Raw genomic sequence first — 23,351 nt, 5'->3', positions numbered from 1 at the left:
TTAGGGGAAGGGTCCAAGGTCCATCCTGGGCATGTCCTCAAAGCCTTCCCAGACTTGGCAGGTCTGGTGTGCCGGAGCTTGCCCTTGGGCACGACCCAGGGTCAGCTCCATCCCCTAATGAGGCCCTGGAGGAGAAGCTGTAACTCACCTCCAATTCCTGCCATGTGTAATGTTTTCCTCATTACTTTTTTATTTTATTACCATGGCTTTTCCCTCAATCTGATTTTAGGGAATCGACTCCACCCAAATGATGAGAAAATCCTTTAGGTGATACTAAATGATCTCATTAGGGAGAGGCTAAAACTTTCTTATGCCCTTTACATCTCCAAGTAATTTCTTCTCTCCCCACTCCCACCGCCCAACCTTATTAATAAAATTTTTTAAAAAATGAAGACTGCTTGGGAAATGGAGGGAAGGACAAAGCAAATTATGCTAAGGATATTTCCTAGGTGACTCTGGAATGTTTTCTTTGTAATGCCATCAATTCACAACTGGCAACAGCTATCAACACAGCAACAACACAAGGGCATATACTGGCGGCCTCTGACATGGGAGAATTGCCCATTCATGAGCACCTAATTAAAAATGGCAATATTTCCATTTGGAGATGCAGAGCTCCGAATGCCACAGTGAAATGGTGAGGAAGACTCCTCCCTCTTCATTTCCCATTTCTGATTATGTGATAGGTGGACAGCCTGGTGTGGTGGACAGGGAATACTGGGCACACATGATGGCTGTGTGATATGGACAAGTCACTTAACCTCTCAGTGCACTAGGCAACTAAGACTATACGTTGAAGAGGTGCTAACATGCAAGGGTAGAGGGAGTTTCTTCACCTGGAAATTCCCTCTACCAGGTCTAATACCTATTCCAGTCCACTAAATAGCATACACTTACGTGCATATCATCCCCAAAGTGAAATCTAGCTACTTCTATTAATGGCTGGCCACTGTCAGTCCTGGCTGGACACTTGGGTCAGTATTTAACATGTCAAAAATCTGTGGGGCTTTTGTGGGAACTCCCACATCGGAGTGGCTTAAAGCCAGTAGACACCTGAGCAGCTAAGTTTTTGGAGGCTCAGCAGCAAATCTGAGAAGGGAAGGGGCTGCTGAGAAGCACGAGCCACAGAATAGGGATCCAGATCTTTCTGACTCCATGTCCAGCATGCTATCACTGTGCTATCCTGCCTGCAAGGATCACATCCATAAAACAAATAGGAAACAACTGGATATGACATCCAAATACACAATCTAGGCAGAAAGTCAGGAAGGGGAGAGATCAGGGTGGGCTGCAGTTGCTATAGGAAGACTTCAGGTCCAGAGACATTGATTAAGAGCCTACTATGTGCCAGGCCCTATACTAAGCGCTGGAAGTACCAACACAAAAAAGACAGTCCCTGACCTCAAGGAGCTTAGCACCTAAGGGGGAAGACAAAGCACAAAAGGAAGCTGAGAAGAGGGGTGGGAAGTGCCCTCCTTCAATGGAGGCTTTGGCAGGAGCTCTTTGCTCCACCTTCTGACTGAGCCCAATTAAGTAGGATCTTAAAGGATGCCCAGAGGCAGATCAGTATCCAGGCACCCAAGAGCAGGGATGGGAATAAACATAGTGCCTTTTGGGGGGAGGGGACAGGGCAGAGGATGGAAGGCATCGAGGAAGTTGTGCTGACTGAAGCACTGTAGGCAGGGCTTCTAACTGCAATTCCAGGGTGCTATCCACTGTGCTACATTGCCTTTCATAGTCACACAAAGTCCAGATGCAGGAAAAAATAAAATGCAACAACACTGATTTATGATTTCAACACTGAAACAAAATGAGAATATGTACTTTAAAATACAGTGACCCAAGGACATGACCAAGGGTTCTGTTTGGGGAGCACTGATTTGGCATACACCATGGAGGCTGCCCTGCCTACGGCCTCCAGGGACTGGAGAATGAGCTCACTAGCCCTCCTGGTCCATCTGTGGCTTTGGCTGTTAATACCCCCTGACAAACAAATCTACTGGTAAAAGAAATCCAACCACTCTGTTGGCCCTTCCTTCATAGTAGGCCTTGTTCCTTAAGGTGAGGATGATATAAATGTATCTGGATTTTTAAAAGAGGAAGGCAGTAAACAGTAGCTCAACTGGAAGAACAAATATCATGAAAAGACATCAGTGGAAATAGGAACCTGACTTCTGGTAAACTTTGCTCCTGGCATTTCCAATGGGAGTTTTCCAACTTTCAAGTCTTTCCTTTTGTGCTTTTCTTGGGATTATTCCAACTGGTATTTAACCAGCAATGAGTAAACAAGAAAAACCAAAGTGGGAAGAAAGCAGGTCCCAAGATGCAGGGAAACTGAAATGCCAGGTATGGAAAGAAGTGTTAAGTTAAGTGAGGAGAAAATGCTCTGAGGGCCACCAGGATCAGCATGAGTGAGGAAAGGTGGAAGGGAGAGGAAAGAGGAGATAAGGGGAAGGATAGAGAAAGGGGTGAGAGAGAGAGAGGAGAGGATGAGAAGAGAGAGAAGAAAGGAGAGAAGTGAGGGAGAGGGGTAAAGGAGATGGGAAAGAGGGAGAAGAAAAGGGAGGGAGGCTGAGGAAGAAGAGGAGGATGTAAGGAGAAGAGAGATAAAGGATGAGAGAAATAGGAAATAGGGAAGGCAGAAAGGGTCAGGAAAAGAAGAAAAAAGGTAGGAGGGAGAGAAGAAAAAAGGAAGGAGGGAAAGAAAAGAATGACAGGAAAGGAGACAGGAAGGAGAGAGAGAAGGGAGGAGAGGGAAAGAGGAGAATAGAAAGTATCACTCTTCATAATGTCAGAAGGCAAAGACCATTATTTAAAGACCATTATTTAAAAATAATGTTCCACATTGCCCTGCTGGTGGAGATGTGATTGGTCCAACAATTTTGGAAAGCAATTCAGAATTTCTACAAAGAAACTGACTAAAATATTCAGGGTTCTTCTAGGCATGTACACTCTAAGGAGGTCAACAATTTTCTTTGAAAAGCCCCATGAGTAGCAGTATTTCCACTTAGTGGCAGACACTTTCCATTTACTCTATATTTCCTCTGTGTGTCACCCTCCCCTACTAGAATGTAAGTTCATTGAGGACAGATACTCTTTGGCCCTGTCATTCTGTTTTCCTCAGTGCATATTTGATAAATGCTTGTTGATACACCAAATAGAAAGTGGCTGAACAAAATTATTAATGTAATGGAATACCACTGTGCTGTAAAAAAGGATGACTTCTAAAAAGTCGCAAGATACATAAGAACTGATACAAAACGAAGTAAGTAAAACCAAGAGAACTGAAACCTAATGCTATGAAATTAAAATGATCAAGCTGGATTTCAAAGAAGATATAAGATGCCTCTCCACATCTTTACAGGAGCTGGGAATTATGGGTGTGAAGTACTATAAATAATGTCAAACTTTTTTATGTTCTGGTGGGTTCTGCTAGATACTTCCTTTCTCCAAACTTCTTTATTCCTTATTATAAAGGATGGATCTGGGGGCAGGGAGGAGGAAGGGATAGACAATCCTTGACCTTAAGATACATTAGGAAATGTAGATGATATAAAAACGGAAGATATCAATGAAAATGTTATTTTGAAAAAGAAATGTGGTCAAGTCAACCAATACAACAAACATTTTATCATAAAAATAATCATAACAATTCAGAGAATTAACTGAAATGTTTCTCAAACAAGGCAGTTCAAGGAGTCTTCTGAAATAGATGTGCTCAATAACAGTTAAGGCAATTGAGGGCTGTGTCAACATCTCCAAATGACATGAGTGCAGCCTAAGTGACAGACACTAAGTGACAGACAGAAAGCTAACAAATTGCTTCTTCTAGGAAAGATCTGAAGGAAGTTTTGCTTACCTGTCATAGGAATTTCAATTAGTAAGTCAAAACTACGTTTATTTGAGAGACCTGTCCTTTCACCACAGGGACATTAAAAAAAAAAAGAGGCCACCAGAATAGGAAGGAGTAAAGTTGGCATCATAGTCTTTGACTGTCCTCACCAAGGTCCATGCTTCTAACTTCTCTTCATTTTAATTCTATAATGCTAGATATTAAATTCAGGATCAGGATTAATATAGCCTATTAACTATAACGTATTATCCTCAAAGATCATCGGACATTCCTTGACGTCTCTGAGATGAAGTACAAGCTTTTGATGGGTAGAAGAGTTTTAAACCATGTGTATTTTTCTCTTAAGAGACAACAGAGTGATTGAAGATTCTTGAGCAGTGTGTTTTAGAAGAGGACTTCGGGAGGTGTGGGGAAGAAGATCAAGTGAACTCTTAAAGCCTGGTATCCAGTGAGGAGATTGTTAACATAGACCGGGGAGGGGCAATCAGGGATGCAACGAATGAAGAATCCATAAGGGGAGAGCAAGATTTAGCAGAAGGAATGACCTAAGATGATTCTGAGGCTGCAAACCTGGATGAATGAAAGACTGAGAGGCGGGGGCTTTCAACAGAAATATCGAAGTTGAGAGAAACAGATATCCTCTTCTGACCATCCAGAATTGTAGGTCAGTTGCTATGACTAGGGCTAGATGACATAAATCTAGTAGTCATTGACAAAGATGTGAAAACAATTCATGGGACCTGATGAGATCACTGAGAAAGAGAGAGAGAAAAGAAGACCCAGAGGAGACTCTGGAGTGACACCATGGTTAAGAAGCAGGCTATCCATCAAAGGAGAATGAGAGGGGGCAGGCTGGATCAGATGCCTTCTGAGGCTCCTTCTAGCTCTCAATCAAGTTCAGCCTAGGCAGGGGAAGTAGCAAGAAAGAACAGTATCACAAACCCAAGGAAGTTCAAGTGTGCAGGAGGGAGGGGGTAGTCAACAGTGTCAAATACTGCTTTACGAACTAAGAGACCATTAGGAACTCTGGAGAGAGCAGTTTTAGTTGAGTGGTAAGAAGATCAGAATGCAAATTGCAAGGGATTGAAAGAAGTCTGCTGAATAACATTTATTAAGCATCTACTACACGCCAGGCACTGGGGATACAAAAAGAGGCAAAAGATAGTTCCTGCCCTCAAGGAGTTCACAATCTAATGGAAGTGGGAAGAAATCAATCAATCAGTAAGTACTCACTAAGTACCTACTATGAGACAGTCTTGTGGTAGGCATTGGGAATACAAAGTGCAAAGCAACACAGTGCTTTCCCTTACTGAGTTTACAGATACTGTGGTGGTGGAAGCACACTATGAATGTTGTGCCTGGTACAAGTTAACTTCCAAGGCGGAAACACTAACAATTGGGGTAGGGGGGCCGGCTAGGCTTCACATAGAATGGAGGCAACAAGGAAAGATGTAGATTGGACAGCGGCTTGAGGGGATGGTAGAACCAAGTAAATTTTCTTTTGAGATGAGGGAGGCCTGGGTGTGTTGATACACAGTAGAAAGGAAGAGGTTAAAAATGGGGGTGAAAATGACTGAGGGCAAACTGGGGGGAGCAGATGGGATCAAGACCACACACAGAGGCCTGGTTTGGGCTAGAAAGGTCGCCTCGTCTTCAGAAAACTGAAGGAAGTGGGGGGCATGATGTCAAGGGGTTTTGAAAAAAAAAGAGAGAACTCCTAATGACTGGCCTCTTTTTTGTGTAAGTAAAAGGGAAGACAGAGAAAAGAAGGGACTTGAGGCAAGGAGGTTTGTAAGAGCTGTTGTGAGGAATTCTACAGAGTCGATGTGGGAAGAATGAAAGAATTGATGTCTCAAAGCAAGAGTCCAGTTGAGATCCTTTTCCAGTTCTAATTTGCCATGATTCATCTTTTTGTTTTTAACAGAATTGTTTTATTTGTTTTCAGTGCTCAACAATCACTTCCATATATCTTAGATTTTTTCCACTCCCTTCTCCTCATTCCCCTCTCCCTTCCCACTCTCTCCCTGAGACAGCATACAATCTATATGTATATTCCTATTAAATGTATGTTGCATAGAAGAATTAAAATGAATGGGAGAAACCATAAAACAAAACAAAACAAAGCCAAACTAACAGAAAAGAAAATGTTCTGTTTTATCTGCAATTCAATTCCATAGTTCTTTCTCTGCATGTGGAAGGCATTTTGCCTCGAGTTCATTGGAAATTTTTTAAGTCCATTCATTTCAATGAAGTACTAAGTCTACCAGAAAAATTCCTCGCACACTATGCCTATTGCTGTGCACAAAGTTCTCCTGGTTCTGCTCCTTTCACTCAGTATCAGTTAATATAAGTCTTTCCAGGCTTCTCTGAAGTCTTCCTGTTCATTGTTTCTCATGGCACAATAGTATTCCATTACATTCATATACCACAACTTATTCAGCCACTCCCCAACTGATGGGCATCCCCTTGATTTCCAGTTTTTGGTCACCACAAAGAGGGCCGCTATAAACATTTTTGTACATGTGGGACGCTTTCCCATTTTTATGATCTCTTTGGGACAGAGTCCCAGAAGCGATATTGCTGGATCAAACGGTATGCACATTTCTGTAGCCCTTCGGGCATAGTTCCAAATTGCTCTCCAGAATGGTTGGATCAACTCACAGCTCCACCAATAATGAATTAGTGTTCCAACTCTCCCACATCTTCTCCAACATTTATCATCTTCCCGTTGTCACGTTAGCCAGTCTGATAGATGTGATGTGTACCTCAGAGTTGTTTTGACTTGCATCTCTCTCATCAGTAGTGATTTAGAGCATTTTTTCACATGTTTATCGACAGCTTTAATTTCTTCCTCTGAAAATTCCTGTTCATATCCTTTGACTATTTATCAAGTGGGGAATGACTTGTACTCTTGTACATTTGACTCAGTTCTCTATATATTTTAGAAATGAGGCCTTTACATTTCTAGAATATATAGAGAACTGACTCAAATGTATAATCATACAAGTCATTCCCCAATTGATAAATGGTCAAAGGATATGAACAGGCAATTTTCAGAAGAAGAAATTAAAGATATCTATAATCATATGAAAAAATGCTCTAAATCACTATTGATTAGAGAGATGCAAATCAAAACAACTCTGAGGTACCACATCACACCTATAAGATTGGCAAACATGACAGAACAAGAAAATGATAAATGCTGAAGAGGATGTGGGAGAGTTGGAACACTAATTCATTGTTGGTGGAGCTGCGAGCGCATCCAACCATTCTGGAGAGCAATTTGGAACTATGCCCAAAGGGCTACAAAAATGTGCATACCCTTTGACCCAGCAATATTGCTACTAGGACTGTATCCCCAAGAGATCATAAAAATGGGAAAGGGTCCCACATGTACAAAAATATTTATAGCAGCACTCTATGTAGTTGCCAAAAACTGGAAGTCAAGGGGATGTCCATCAATTGGGGAATGGCTGAATAAATTATGGTATATGAATGTAATGGAGTACTATTGTGCCATAAGAAATGATGAACAAGAAGACTTCAGAGAGGCCTGGAAGGACTTATATGACCTGATGCTGAGTGAAAGGAGCAGAACCAGGAGAACTTTGTGCACAGCAACGACCACAGTGTGCGAGAGTTTTTTCTGGTAGGCTTGGAATTTTGTAATAACGTAAGAACTTCTCAAAAAAAAAAAAAAATCCCAATGGTGGTTTTCTAAGGCAAAATGCCTTCCACACTCAGAGAAAGAAATATGAAAGTCATTCGCAGAATGTAGCAGATCATGTTTGTGTATGTGTATGTTTTTGTGTACCATGTTTTGATTTGTTATATGATTTCTTCCATTTATTTTAGTCCAACTACATAGCATGACTATAGTGAAAATGTACTCAATAGGAAAGTATATGTAGAACCTATACAGAATTGTATGCAGTCGTGGGGAGGGAGGGGGGTAGTGGGGGGTAGGTGTGGAGGGGATAAAATCTCAATTGTATGGCAGTGATTGTTAAACATTAAAAAATAAAAAAAAATAAAAAATATAAAAAAAAAGAAAAAAGAAAAAACTGATATGAAATATGTATAGAATAATGTATGTGTGTGTGCATGCATGCATGCATGTGTGCATATAACTACTTGTGTCTCATGGTAACCATCTCTAGGATGGGGGGGAGGAAAAAAAAGAATTTACATGTTAATTTTGTTGTATATTTGAAAGGAATAGTAAGCTGTAGATTTGAAGTTTCACATGCAATCATCTTTTCTTCTGTTATAGAAATGCTTGTTTTGTTCCATAAATTAAAAATACTAACCTTTAAAAAAAAAAAAAAAGATATGAGGCCTTTATCATAGACACTAGTTGCAAAAATTCTTTCCTAGTTTTCTGCTTCCCTCCTAATCTTGGTTGCATTGGGTTTGATTGTGCAAAAACTTTTCAATTTAATGTAATCAAAATTATCCATTTTGCACTTCATAATGTTCTCTATCTCTTGCTGGGTCATAAAATTCTCCATTCTCCATAAATCTGACAAATACACTATTCTTTGCTCCCCTAATTTGTTTATAGTATCAATCTTTATACCCAGATCATGTATCCATTTCGACTTTATTCTTGTGTCTGGTGTCAGGCATTGGTTTATGCCCAGTTTCTTCTACACTGTTATCCAGTTTTCCCAGCAATTTTTGTCAAACAGTGAGTTTGTATCCCAGAAGCTGGGGTCCTTGGGTTTATCTGGTAGATTGCTATATTCATTAACTACTGTGTCTTGGGTACCTAACCTGTTCCACTGGTCTACCCCTCTGTTTCTTAGCCAGTACTAAGTGGGTTTGATGATTGCTGTTTTATAATACAATTTGAGATCTGGTAGGGCTAGGCCACCTTCTCAAGCATTTCTTTTCTTAGTGCCCTTGATTCTGGACCTTTCATTCTTCCAGATGAATTTTGATATTATTTTTTTTCTAGCTCTTGAAAATAATTATCTGGTAGTTCGATTGGTATGGCACTTAATAAGTAAATTAATTTAGGTAGAATTGTCATTTTTATTATATTAGCTCAGCCTACCCATGAGCAACTGATGTTTTTCCATTTACTTATATCTGACTTTATTTGTGTGAAAAGTGTTTTGTAATTGTGTTCATATAGTCCCTGGGTTTGTTTTGGCAAGCAGACTCCCAGAAATTTTATAGTGTCTACTATAGCTTTAAACAGGATTTCACTTTCTGTCTCTTCCTGTTGGGCTTTGTTAGTAATATTATGTGGGTTTATTTTGTAACCTGCAACTCTGCCAAAGTTGTTTATTATGTCAAGTAGTTTTTTACTTGATTCTCTGGGGTTCTCCAAGTATATCATCATATCATCTGCAAAGAGTGATAACTTAGTTTCTTCTTTGCCTATTCTAATTCCTTCAATTTCTTTTTCTTCCCTTATTGCTACAGCTAACATTTCTAGTACCATATTGAATAATAGTGGTGATAATGGACATCTTTGTTTCACCCCTGATCTTACTGGAAATGCATCTTGCTTATCCTCATTGCATATAATGCTTGTGGAAGGTTTTAGGTAGATACTACTTATTTTATGGAAAGTTCCATTTATTCCTATGCTTTCCAGTGTTTTCAATAGGAATGGATGTTGTATTTTGTCAAAAGTTTTTTCTGCATCTATTGAGATAATCATGTGGTTTCTGTTAGTTTTGTTGTTGATGTGATCGATAATGCTAATAGCTTTTCTAATATTGAACCAGCCCTGCATTCCTGGTATAAATACTACTTGATCATAATGAAAAATTTTAAATAAGATATTAGCAAAAAGAATACAGCAACTTATCATGAGAATAATACATTATGCCATGATTCATCTTACCAAGAGGTCTTACTCTCACAAATCATGTTGCCTACCAGTTCCATTCAGATAAATCTCCTCAATTTTTTCCAAGCACAGCTGACTTTCTGTCTCTCTCCCCCTCTGACTGTATGGTCTTTTCTACCCAAGCCATTCCCTATGTCTAGAGTTCATTGATTCCACACTTTGGCCAATCAGGTGCCTCTGACCAATTAGGTGTTGGTTCAATTTCTTCCCATTGTAAAGCTTTCCTTGCTTAACTCAAAACTGTCTGCCACCCCTTTCTAACCCAATGAACCCCGTCTTTTCAGGTGTCTGGATATATGCCTGTGTTTTTATTTTATTGTTTACTTATTTCATTGGTTAGTCCACTGTGTCTCCAAGATTTTACTATAAAGTCAGGGATTTTATGGTAAGTCTATTGTGTCCAGCTTTAATTTATGTAGTCAGGGTTAGAATAGGAGGCATTTAGGGTTCCCAGTATAGTTTTATGCATCTCCTGCAGACTCAAAGTATGTTTTATAAGGAACGGTCATTTGGACACCAGTTATTCAACAGGAGGCAAACCCAAATAGAACATGTCACTATAAATAACCATATCACAAAATAGAAGCATTCCAAAGTCCTAGAGGAAGAAGCCACATTTGACAACCTGGATAGAAAATATAGAACCTCAGGACAAGGAACAGAAAGAATTTGTTTAGTCAATTTATGACCACTTGGCTTGTTTATATCTGGTCATTCTCTTCACATGGATTTCATTTTCCTCCAAAGATGCAGAAGAACAAAACATAATGGCCTACCAGCTGCTACTTTCCCAAGTCTGTGGTTTTTCTATGGCATAAACAACTCAGTCTGAAGATCCAGTCTTTGTTAATATTTTCTGGCTAGGAAGTTTTTAGGGGGTGAGCGGGGAGGGGAAACAAAAAGCATGAGGAAAAACCACCTAATGAACTGACAGTTCATATAAGCAACACCTGGAGTGTTAATGCCCTACAAGTGTTATTTTACTGGGGGAGGGCAGGCGAGGAGGAGGGGAGGCAGGATCCACTCTTCCTTTGGTAAATGAACAAATTCTTTCCCCAGCTGCATTCCAACCTAAAGTGTGCAGAGGTTTGGTGGTAGATGGCAGCTGGAATGCATCACAGTCAGGATACAGCTAACGTTCAACAGCAGTTAGGGGATAATCAGAGCCTACAAAATGAACCCTAAACTCTGTTTCTGACTTTTTCAGGATAGATCAGCTTCTATTCTCCTGCTCAAAGCAAAAGTACCTGCTTGTACATGAAGGAGGAGAATGTGGAAAACAGGGCTCAAATGAGGAAACACCAGAGTCTGGTAGGAATTCCCAGGGTGAAACAATCACTATTCTGGAAATGTAACTTCATAACACTCACATATTAAGACTCCCCCCCTCCATCTTACCTCTCCAGTTCCCTCACAGCCCCTACCTTGGGTCAAAACTGAGAGTTGCAGTTTTAATTCTATTTTCACTAAATATTTACAATACTCTGCTAAGCCAAATTCAGACAACTTTCTGCTTATATAACCTTCTGGCACAGACATTCTCCCCAACATCTTCCTACAAAGAGTGCTGGCTGCTGACCCAAGTTGCCCCTAGAGAAGCTTTCCTTTGAGTTCCCAAGGGTTATAGTGGAACCTGGGAGCCCAGAAGATTCCAGGGGGTGGTTTCTGGTGGTCCTCTAGGATAACTTCACACCTAATCTACAGGACACACTGAGTGGGTGCTCAGCTTGGAAGCTCTGCCTAGAGTTCTGTGGGACATAAACAAGGCACAATGTCCATCCACTGCCCATAGAAGCTTGAAATTCAGTGAGGGAGACATGCACATACATACACACACACAGATACATACAGACAGACACAAAGACACACACACAGACACACATAGATACACAGACACAAAGACACACAAAGACACACACAGACACACATAGATACACACAGACACAAAAGACACACACACACAGACAGAAACACACATGCAAACATAGACACAGACACAGACACACATACACGAAGATAAATACGCCATGGTGGAAGCTGGGAAGCACCAAAATAGTGGTTCAGATAACAATTAGTGAATTACTGACAAAAATGATTTCAAAGACTCAATGGATTCAAGACTGGTTCTCCCCCTGGTTATCTCCTAACAAATACACCAGGAGCCAGAAGTGAGTTCAAAGGAAATTGGGAAAAGCTCTCAGCTCATAAGAATGAAACATAGTGAAATCAGTGAGGACTGATTCATTTGCTGAGAGATCTTCCTGAAGATACTTATCTCACAGTGGTGAGAAAAGCACTTTGTGTACCTGAAAGCTACAGAAAAGAAGGCTGTCCTGTTACAGAAACCAATCAAACACCATCTGTTTGCTGAATACACATGCACAGGAGACATTTATTCCATCTCTTACTTTAAAAGGACAAGAAACTGATTTCATTCTTACAATCTCTCATTTTTTTAGGGAGAAGCATCTGTTACTGTCTCACTGGTTTAACACCAGCTTCTCATTTCCAAGGGCCCTGAACCCTCTGCCCTGGGTGGGGTTCCTGGATGGTATGAAATAAGACCTGATATCCCATGGCAAACACCTGAAGCAGGTACAAAAAAGGACCTCCTTCCTACTCCTCAAGCTGCCACCTCTGGCACATGGGGAGCCAGCAGCTCTCAGAAAAGTGCCATGCAAGCCTTCTGGAATGATTCCTCAAAGTAGAGTGGGGAATCTGTTCCTTGAAAACCTACCTTGCTCATGGCAATGAGAGCAGGGTCACAGGCAGCGTCGAGATCCTGCACCAGCAGCTGAATACTGTTGGAGATGACACTGTAGGGCAAACACATGGCATTTGTTGGTGACAAGCCTAAAACACTAACCACAGTCTTCTCTAAACTGGGGTTCCTGGTCCTGTGAAAAAGCTCCAACCATAGAGTAATCTCATGAGCTCAACATGTATTTCAAGAGGGAGATGACAACAATATTTCTGGCACTGCCACTGGTCTCTTTCTGTTAATACATCCTGTCTTCCCTCCATGTGATTTAGACATGGAATTCCCATAGGGACTCTCCCTGATCCCCACCCCCAAATCCCTTCTGGTCTCCCACAAAAAATCTGCTATACTGTTTCCCCTAAATACTTGTGTTAGTGCTGCATCCAGAAGCCAGAGAAATAGGAAACTAAAAAAAATGCCCCCATAGCTAAAGGGAATTTCGAGCTTTTCTTCAATTAATTTCTTAAGTGAAAGCTAATCCCTGGCCTCTCAGGCTGAACATGCGTAGAATAAGAACTGTTCATATCTGGCTCATCCTGCATGGGATTACCAGAACAGGAATGACTCTAAGTGAGCTTTTGTTCTCAACTGGCCTGGGCCTTAGTCCTCAGTGTCCTATCAATCTCTCTAAAGACAAGCCTGGTTCTTGACTTGGGAGTTCTAGGTCTCTCCATGCACACACACATGAACACACATGTGTACACACAGACACTAGTAAGATCAAGCACCATGTTTTTCTATAACTCAGCAATGTTTGGTGAGTTTCATTTCAGTCACTGACTTCTTCTACCTGGTAGGCAGAAGTCAGGCTGGCTAAGCCCTCTGTGCTTTGAGATAGGGTGGCTTAGAAGGATCCATGCCCCGTGCAGGGATGCTGCAGAATGAGGGTTTTCTCCCCTCCATGATTGCAGAAGGCAGACAGGTGCCCACCCTGAAGAGCCCAATCATTCAGAGGCTGCTATCTATCCTGGGGCCCCAAAAAAGATGAATCCTGCACCAGCAAAAGGCATCTTCAGCCACAGGTCTCAAGGGAAAAGCAGCCCAATAGCTTGGCGTGTGCTGTACTAGAAGGAGGACAGAAGGGGGAGGATAGGCCTCCTGCAGAAGGCAGGTGGCACTTACGTGCTGAATGTGTCCATCTCCCCTGTCAGGTTGATCCTTTCAATAAGGCTTGCATCAACTTTTTCTTTGAGTTTTTCTTCAAGCTGTTAGGAAGCAAAGAAAATTATGATATACTTAATGACAGCCCCAAAGAGGATTATGCAGAGCATCTCATTGAAAGAAGGGCTCATTTATGCAAATAGATAAAGAATATGTGATGGTGTCAGCTAGAAGAACTCCAGGTACGGGAACTCCTGCTAACCTATAGTTTGGTGGATAAACCCAGGGGATTAATGTCTAAGGCAAAGAGAGAGAGGCAGGATATGAAACCAGGTCCTCCTGACTCTCAGTCTCTTACTCTATGCATTATACCACACACATAACCCATTTTACTGTTTCCCTGCTAAAAAATCCCCTCAGCTTTTGTTGGTTGGTTGTTGTCCTTCATTTTCGAAGAGGACCAAAACGACATCACCATGATAAAGTGAAGTTTCAGTGTGAAAGACTGGCTGATCAGACCAATATGATCCTTTTTCTTCTTTTTTTTTGATTCGTGTGTAAATTGGATTTAAGTGAGGCAGAGTTACACGAAGTCATCAGCCTCACCCTCTCCTCCTGAGTCATCATAGTCTAGTGGCAGGACAGAGTCAAGATGGCTGGGATGGCTCAGGATGCCGTAGATGACCTTGGCTTCTTCGGTGTCTAACTAAGCTCTAAGCGTTCCACATCGCCTTTTTCAGCTGTCTTCATGGCCACTGGAACAAATTGTTCTCATCCGTTCATCCCACCAGAGGAAGTCTTCACATGCTTGGGGTAGATACACCCGTAACTCACCAATGGATTTGAGAACCCTTGGTTACCCTCAACCTAGTTTGGTCTGTCTGCTGAAACAGTTTATCGGGGTGTGGCCACTGCACATGCTGCAACTTGGGAACTTTTGTAGAGGTGAGTGGGAACCACGGGTTTTCTGGTTCTACTTTCTCCCAACATCTCAGAAGAAAAATGCTCTAGACTAGGAACTCCAAGACTCTCCAAAGATGCCTGGGAACTGGAGAAGCCCTGTCCTCACTGTGTGCACCCTTTGCAGCCACCAGATCAACTTGACTGAAGCCTCAGATCAGGCTCTCATCTTGGAACCTTCCCTTAGGCCATGCTTCTAGCAATGTGCTGCATATGCCAGAGACAACTGGCTTTAGTCATCAGAGATGGGACACAGACAGCCCTCCTATTCCCCATGATGACTGTGCTGGTAAGGATGAGGGTTTCCTACAGAAAAGGTCAGTGAGAAGGAAAGTGGAGCCAAGTTTCTTCTCTTAGCTCCATTTCCTGTTTCTGGAGTAGATGAAGGTGATGTACAACAATGGGACTTTCCACGTAGCCCCCTTAGGCATGCCTCCCTTACTTCTTCCTTCTCTTCTGATTCCCCTTCCTGGCCCTCTCCCTGACTCTAGGCACAGGCTCCCCCTGCTGCCCTAATGCTTGGGGGCAGCTGCCTTCTGGGCCCCTCCTGCAGCCTGTGGCTATTTTCAGGAAGGAGAGGGGCACGGCTGGAAATCCCCACAAGGCTTCCTTCCCTCCCCACTGACTCACAGGCATTTCAAGTGGGGGAGGGAAAAGATGGCAGGTGGCCATTGGCACACCCCGCTTCTCCATTGCTTTCAGGCTTAATTGGTCAACTCAGGGACTTCTGCATCAACCCACGTAACCCTGCCACTGCTGCGAACCCAAGGCTTTGGGAAAACCAAACAAGGCTGCTTGTAACAAGAAAGTTGTGAAGCTGTATCTCCCAGGCAGTCACACGCACTGCTGCAGACTGCTGTTTTCAACTCTTTGTAGGTCATTCATCGGACAGCCCCATACAACCAAATCCCCTGTCCCCTTCCCCCCAACATTACTGCTAACGGCTTCCTCCCCTCCAACCACTCCATGTCTGCTTTTCACTGGGTCAACATGAAGAGTGAAGTCTCTAGGGAACACTTTCTATTTGGCCTCATATGTTCTTCCTTTGGCATACAAGAACTACGAGTTACATCAACTCTGTAATAATTTATGTCAATCTTCCTTCAACCCAGACAAACATAAAGAATCAGCCCAAACAGGAGGAAAAGGCTGAGCCTTTAACAGTCATCCTCTTGGCCCCCCAACAGCCTCTGGTGAGCTTCATGCTGAGGCCAGAAAGGTACAAAGAGAAGGCTCTTCTTCGGCCTCCTCCGCTTACTGAGATGCGGCCACTTCTGGTGGCTCCAACAAACAGTCGTCAGCCTTTCCTGCAACGCACATCCTGGACGTCATAGTCCCAAACACAAGTTGCTTGTTTAGGCAGAGCAAGGATGCGATGTCAACTTCAGGAGACAGACGCAAATCTCCAGGGACCTCCCTCTGGTGGGTATCACTCCTGAGAATGGAATCACTGGCAGTGCCTCATCATGGCTAAAGGCGAAGCATTAGCACAGCCCCTTTCCACAAGGATGCTGGTGTTACCAGGCACATCAGTCCTTCTTGTATGAGGGGATGCCAGTGACCCACTTTCAGGGGGAGGGCATGCCCTGAGCCACCCACTGGGCTCCCCTGCTCAGTCATTGCCCACCAGGGGTAGCCTCTGCTAATAAAAGAGCTGTGTATATTCACAGGTTCAAGCTGGAGAAGAGAAGCAGTGAGGTGGATGGGAAAGCTTTGTGATAACAGGTCCCAGGCTTGAATCTCTGTCTGCTACTCATCCCCTGTGTTATTTAACCTCTCAGCACTTCACTAGCCTCCTCTGCAAAATGGGAGGATTTGATTAGATCTAATTGCATCTAGGAGTCTTTAGCTTCTTTGTGCCTGGACCCTCAGGCAGCGGTCTGGAGTGGCCTAAGGATCCTTTCTGATGTTTTTAAATGCACAAAATAAAATATATAGGATGAGAAAGGAAACCAACTGTACTAAAAAAGTTACCCAAATGTTAAAAAGAACACAATCACAGGCCTCAGGTTCAGAACCTCTAGCATTAAAGTGTCTCTTGTGTACTTTTCCATTGCCAAGCCTATGAATTTAAACAAGATCATTCAAAGTCAAAACCATCCAAGGTCAAAGGCCCATGCTGCCCATCCACAGACAACTGAGAAGCTACCAAAAGAGAAAGAGACACATGCTAGCAATGGCCCTTAGATTACCTGGTGAAAGAACTAAAGGTTCACAGATCTAGAGTTGGGAGGGTCCTCAGAGGCTGCCTAGTCCAAACCCCTCACTTTACTAATGAGCAGCCCAGGGAGCTATGACCTGACCAAGGTCACACAGCAGGATCACAATGAGGTTCCATTTTGCTTGAACTTTTTTGAAGGAACAGACTTATAATCAAAGTTTGCTTAGGTGGCTTTTGGGAAGTGTCTTTTGTGTCAAAACAAAGTGAATTAATACGTTTTTTAAGTTTCTTTGGTAAAATCAACCAGGTGCATCTTTAAACTGTATGGAGCTGGCACCTACTGCCTTTCCCAATGGCTCAATTTGTTTGCCCTGAAAATGAGGTGCAGTGGTCAGGGGGTGAAGAGGGGTCATTGGCTTGCTCACCTGCTGGGTTGTGGCCAAGCAGTACTCAGCCGTGCTGAGGATGCTGCAGATGAGGCAGAGCTCCTCTAGAGTGAACTTGGCCACTTCTGAGCCCTCCTTCTCCTTGAGGAGACTACTGATAGTCAGCCCTCCACTGGTGGTAGTGGTCCTGAGGAAGAGGAAGAGGAGGTGGTAAGGCCCAAACTCTTAATGTGCTTCCTGAGCAGGAAAAAGCACAGCTTGCAAGACAAAGCATGAAACAAATGGACTTGATCCAAGTCCAAACCTAATAAGCCTCTTTCCTGCTGACCTTACCTTGACCCTCATCTGTTTAAATCCTCTGAGCAACAGTTGTAGGAAGTACAGACATCACATCTTCCCTGGTCAACAGTGGGATGTTCACTCTATATTTGATCATTAGAGAGCCTGGAGGGGTTGCCTAGTTAGCCTGGCATTTTCTGATAGGAAGAACTCATTAGGGACACAGAAATTGGTTTCTGGTTTATTGTTTTCAGATAATTTTGCACTGGAACTGAAATTCTGCATTTTGATACAGAGTCCTTTAGACAAGAGAAGCATTTGGAAGTTCAAATACCAACCAATACTAATTGGATACCCATTACAGTTCAATTCAACATGCATTTACTGAGACCCTACAACATACACTAGGTACTATGCTTGGTATTCCAAAGGAAAAAAACAACACAGTTGTAAGCTCCAAGAACTTACATTCTACTTGACTACCATGTGGAAAGCAATATATCCAATAAAACACATGTAGTTCTCATATGACTATCATCTAAGGTTAACAATAAATGTTTACTGAGTGAGTGCTAAATGTAAAGTAATTCTCAGGCCCAAGGTAATTTCCTGTAATTCTGATGATGTACCCATTTTCTAAAGGGAAGACCTAACAGGATTAGAATGTTTCCTACCTACTCTGACTTAGTGAAAGCTCAAGTCATTCAAGAAAATAAAGTTAGCCTCCTGGTCAGAGGACAAACAAGATTTCCACAATGATGAGCTTACAGAACTCAGCCGAGTACTGGCACATACTCTATTTTTCTTTCCAAATAATGCAGAGAGCATTCACAGGTAACACATTTTACAGATAACAGGAGAAGGCCAAACCACAGCCCTGGGGACTGATCATGTATAGTCAGCTGAGAGGCAGATTGTTTGGTTACAAAGAAAATCTCCAAGTAACCCCAAATATTTTCAAGCCCTAGTCAATGACTCATTAAATGTAAGTAATAATCAATGACAAAATAACTCAACAGTCTCTTGGATCTGAACGAAGCTGTCCACACACAGTTGTTTTCCCCAGCGGGCACAAAGGGCCTGCAATAAAGTGGAAGCTGTTTCAGATCCTTGCAAACCCAATCAAGGCCTTGGCTTCCCTCATGTTCACTATTTAGTGCTTTATTTACTGGCTGGTACTTCTCCCAATGAAGTGAGTTTAGTGGAGAATTTCTTTGCCAGTCTTAAGTACAACATTTAGGATAACTCCTCCTCATTCAGATCCTGCGTCGCCACAGGAAGAGTGGAAAAGAGAACAGCACTCACTTGGGTAAATTGCCAGAGAGTATTTTCCAAGCATATTCCCGGAGATACTTCTGGAATATGGTAGTCAGAGCAATCATGGGCTCCCCAGTGCTGAGCTGCGAGCACTGCACCATGCACTTCTTGTAATAGACAAAGAGGTCAGCGCAGCTGGGCAGCACAGCGCCACCTTCATCCGCATTCGGTTTAGGAGGCCCCAGGGCCTTGAAATCAGCCACAAATCGATCGATCAGTTCCCCAAGATTCCTAAAAGGAGGGCAGAAAGAAATGTCATTTTTTCCAGTGAAGGTAAAATAACACCAACAATAATATTTGTATGAGCTAATAATTTCAAAAGCACTTCACAATAAGGACACTAATAAACAACCTTGTGTTTGCAGAGCATTCTGTACTTTTTAAAGCATTTTCCATCCACATGAGAACCCTGCCACACAGGAGCATATTTTACAGTTTTCCCATTTTACAGATGGCAGAGCTGAAGTCCAGACAACTTAAGTGATTTTTCTATTTTCACAGTCATTTAGTGACAAAACTGAGGCCAGAACCAACCCTTTAGGGGGACTAATTCTAATATGATGTTGGTGTGCTTCTACAAAAGGAAAATCTAAAGCACAGGGAGACCTAGAATTCAGAGAAAACCCACGGGAAATCCAGGTCTAGAACTCATGAGGATCAATTTTCCCCTGCCCGCGCCCCCCCATACTTAGAATCACACAGTCTCAGAACTGGGAGGAACTTCAAATGCTGTCTAGTGCCATTATGCAAATGATGACTACCCATGACATCATTCACAATAAGTAATCATCCAAACTCCCAGTGAAGACCTTGAGTGATGAGAAACTCAGGTCTTCTCCCCCTTTCCCCCTCCAAGAAAGTCTACATTGTACTTTGGGCCAGCTTAGTAGACAGTTTTATTTATGCTGAGCAATAATCTGTTCCCTGTCTCTTCTAGTTTTGTACTTGAGGGTCAAGAAGAATAAGTCTGATCCCTCCTCTGAGACAGCATGCCCAAAGAAAGTTCTCTTGCCTTCCCCAAGCCTTCTCCAGCTATCAGCAGTCCAGCCTCCAATGTTGTTCCCATCACGGTCGCCCTCTTTTTGACATGCTCTTGGGTGTCTCTTGGCCAGTGGGCCCACATGGTTCTCAGCTTCTTTGAGGTCTGCCTGCCCCTGAACTTTCTCAGCCCAAGCTGCCTACGGTTCTGAGGAATGGAGGTGGAGAGGGTTTGAGGAAGTTAAGATCTCAGGTGAACTTCTGGAAATGACACCTTTCATTGGCCCTTTAATTTCATGTAAAGATACTGTCAGTTGGGCCTTGGCCCCGTCAGCTATTATGTGCATTCACGCTCTATGTCTGGGCTTAGCAGAGCAGAAATCTAAAAGTGTGTGGCAAAGCTCTGCCACTGCATGGTACCCTCTTCCATGTGGTCATCAAAAGGGGCTTTTCCCACCTTCCACATACTCTGGGCGCATTCTAGAAACCCAAGCTATGCTTTTAAAAAGTATTTACATTAAGAAACAGGAAGAAAAAGACAAAAACCACACACACACACACTCACACACACAGCACCAATTAGCGCAAACACAAGAATACAGACATTTTATTCAAGCGTTTTTGTTACTGAAAGGTTATTGTAACCAGATGTGGTGGAGCAACTAACTGCCCTCCAACAGCTTCAGACTTCTGGTCCTTTGTTTGGTATGGAGGCTGGAGAGAGGAGCAAGGTCTGGCCCTTCTGAGCCTAGAGAGTTCAGTATGCTCATCCCTCTAGATCTAGCCTCATCTTACATATTCCCTAATCAGCCTCAGGCTACAGCATTTCTCCAGCCCATCTTGTACTTCCCCAGTACCTTCTGTACTTATCTTTACCATCTATTTTGCTTTTTTAGTGCCTCAATATATAAAGCAAAGGTACGTGTAAAACTAATTACTTCCTAGTGACCATGTCTTGGCCTTCCAGTTAGACTGTTGGCTTATTGTAGGTGCACCCAGTTGTAAGGAGAAAATTTGAATATTCTTACAGTCTTCTCCTGTTTAGCAGATTCTAGAATGGGCATTACACCTCACCCTATGTGAGTACCTGAATAGACCTTGGCCTAAAGGGCCCAAGGTCTCCCAGAGCATCCTGGGTTATCTCCAGTCATCCTGATGAGTATCCTGGATTCAGATGGCTCTGGAGAAGTGAGGCTGGTGACCTGCACAGCCCTCCCTCATTCAAAACAGTCAAGTGCAAGTCATGTCATTATTTCTCGGATGGCATGGTCTTCTTTGGCAATGAAGGACAAACACAACAGCTCTCACATAACTGGGTGGTCTCCTGGCTATGTTGTCCTTCTCTTGAAATACCATTTTTGGGGCACATTAATGCACTGCTGGTGGAGCTGTGAACGATCCAACAGTTTTGGAGAGCAATTTGGAATTATTCCCAAAGGTCAATAAAACTGTACATACCCTCTGACCCAGCAATATCACTACTAGATCTGTATCCCAAAGAAAAAGGATGTGTGTGTGTGTGTGTGTGTGTGTGTGTGTGTGTAAAATATTTATAGCAGTTCTTTTTGTGGTAACAAAGAGCTGGGAATTATTTTTTTTTTTTTGGTCAGGATTTATTTATTTATTTATTTAAATTTTAACGTTCATTTTAACAAAATTTTGGGTTCCAAATTTTCTCCCCTTTTGTCTCCTCCCCCACCCCAAAACACCGAGCATTCTAATTTCCCCGATCACCAATCTGCTCTCTCTTCTATCATCCCTCTCTGCCCTTGTCTCCATCCTATACCCCTTTACCTGTATTTCTTATTTCCTAGTGGCAAGAACAGTACTCGACAGTTGTTCCTAAAACTTTGAGTTCCAACTTCTCTTCATCCCTCCCTCCCCACCCCTTCCCTTTGGAAGGCAAGCAATTCAATATAGGCCAAATCTGTGTAGTTTTGCAAATGACTTCCATAATAGTTGTGTTGTATAAGACTAACTATATTTCCCTCCATCCTATCCTGTCCCCCATTACTTCTATTCTCTCTTTTGATCCTGTCCCTCCCCATGAGTGTCGACCTCAGATTGCTCCCTCCTCCCATTGCCCTCCCTTCCATCATCCCCCCGACCCTGCTTATCCCCTTATCCCCCACTTTCCTGTATTGTGAGATAGGTTTTCATACCAAAATGAGTGTGCATTTTATTCCTTCCTTTAGTGGAATGTGATGAGAGTAAGCTTCATGTTTTTCTCTCACCTACCCTCTTTTTCCCTCCACTAATAAGTCTTTTGCTTGCCTCTTTTATGAGAGATAATTTGCCCCATTCCATTTCTCCCTTTCTCCTTCCAATATATTTCTCTCTCACTGCTTGATTTCATTTTTTTAAGATATGATCCCATCCTCTTCAATTCACTCTGTGCATTCTGTCTCTATGTGTGTGTGCTTGTGCGTGTGCATGTGTGTGTGTGTGTGTAATCCCACCCAGTACCCAGATACTGAATAGTTTCAAGAGTTACAAATATTGTCTTTCCATGTAGGAATGTAAACAGTTCAACTTTAGTAAGTCCCTTATGATTTCTCTTTGCTGTTTATTTTTTCATGCTTCTCTTCATTCTTGTGTTTGAAAGTCAAATTTTCTTTTCAGCTCTGGTCTTTTCATCAAGAATGCTTGAAAGTCCTCTATTTCATTGAAAGACCAGTTTTTCCCCTGAAGTATTACACTCAGTTTTGCTGGGTAGGTGATTCTTGGTTTTAGTCCTAGTTCCTTTGACTTCTGGAATATCCTATTCCATGCCCTTTGATCCCTTAATGTAGAAGCTGCTAGATCTTGTGTTATCCTGATTGTATTTCCACAATACTTGAATTGTTTCTTTCTAGCTGCTTGCAATATTTTCTCCTTGACCTGGGAACTCTGGAATTTGGCCACAATGTTCCTAGGAGTTTCTCTTTTTGGATCTCTTTCAGGCAGTGATCTGTGGATTCTCTGAATACTTATTTTGCCCTCTGGTTCTAGAATCTCAGGGCAGTTTTCCTTGATAATTTCATGAAAGATGATGTCTAGGCTCTTTTTTTGATCATGGCTTTCAGGTAGGCCCATAATTTTTAAATTGTCTCTCCTGGATCTATTTTCCAGGTCAGTTGTTTTTCCAATGAGATATTTCACATTATCTTCCATTTTTTCATTCTTTTGGTTTTGTTTTGTGATTTCTTGGTTTCTCATAAAGTCATTAGCCTCCATCTGTTCCATTCTAATTTTGAAAGAATTATTTTCTTCAGTGAGCTTTTGAACCTCCTTTTCCATTTGGCTAATTCTGCTTTTGAAAGCATTCTTCTCCTCATTGGCTTTCTGAACCTCTTTTGCCAATTGAGTTAGCCTATTTTTCAAGGTGTTATTTTCTTCAGCATTTTTTTGGGTCTCCTTTAGCAGGGTGCTGACCTGCTGTTCATGCTTTGACTGCATGTCTCTCATTTCTCTTCCCAGCTTTTCCTCCACCTCTCTAACTTGATTTTCAAAATCCTTTTTGAGCTCTTCCATGGCCTGAGCCCATTGAGTGGGCTGGGATACAGAAGCCTTGACTTCTGTGTCTTTGCCTGATGGTAAGCATTGTTCTTCCTCATCAGAAAGGAAGGGAGGAAATACCTGTTCACCAAGAAAGTAACCTTCTATAGTCTTATTTTTTTTCCCTTTTCTGGGCATTTTCCAAGTCAGTG

The 23,351-nt window shown here is 42.3% G+C and overlaps 1 protein-coding gene across 2 annotated transcripts in view; it reads right to left on the bottom strand.

Moving 5' to 3' along the window:
- The window catches only part of VPS53 (VPS53 subunit of GARP complex), a 148,292-nt gene that overhangs the window by 16,226 nt on the left and 108,715 nt on the right, over positions 1-23,351 (bottom strand). For both annotated transcript variants that reach the window (XM_072639900.1, XM_072639901.1), the window contains exons 14-17: positions 18,673-18,915; positions 17,128-17,275; positions 13,603-13,685; positions 12,457-12,535 (exon numbers count right to left, since the gene is read on the bottom strand). In XM_072639900.1, coding sequence (XP_072496001.1) covers positions 12,457-12,535; positions 13,603-13,685; positions 17,128-17,275; positions 18,673-18,915 — 553 coding nt within the window. The remainder of the gene's footprint in view (positions 1-12,456; positions 12,536-13,602; positions 13,686-17,127; positions 17,276-18,672; positions 18,916-23,351) is intronic.

The sequence above is a fragment of the Notamacropus eugenii genome, chromosome 2 (assembly GCF_028372415.1).
Source record: "Notamacropus eugenii isolate mMacEug1 chromosome 2, mMacEug1.pri_v2, whole genome shotgun sequence".
Lineage (NCBI taxonomy): Eukaryota > Metazoa > Chordata > Mammalia > Diprotodontia > Macropodidae > Notamacropus > Notamacropus eugenii.
The sequence above is the reverse complement of the archived record's forward strand: the minus strand, read 5'-3'. Positions and strand labels throughout refer to the sequence as shown.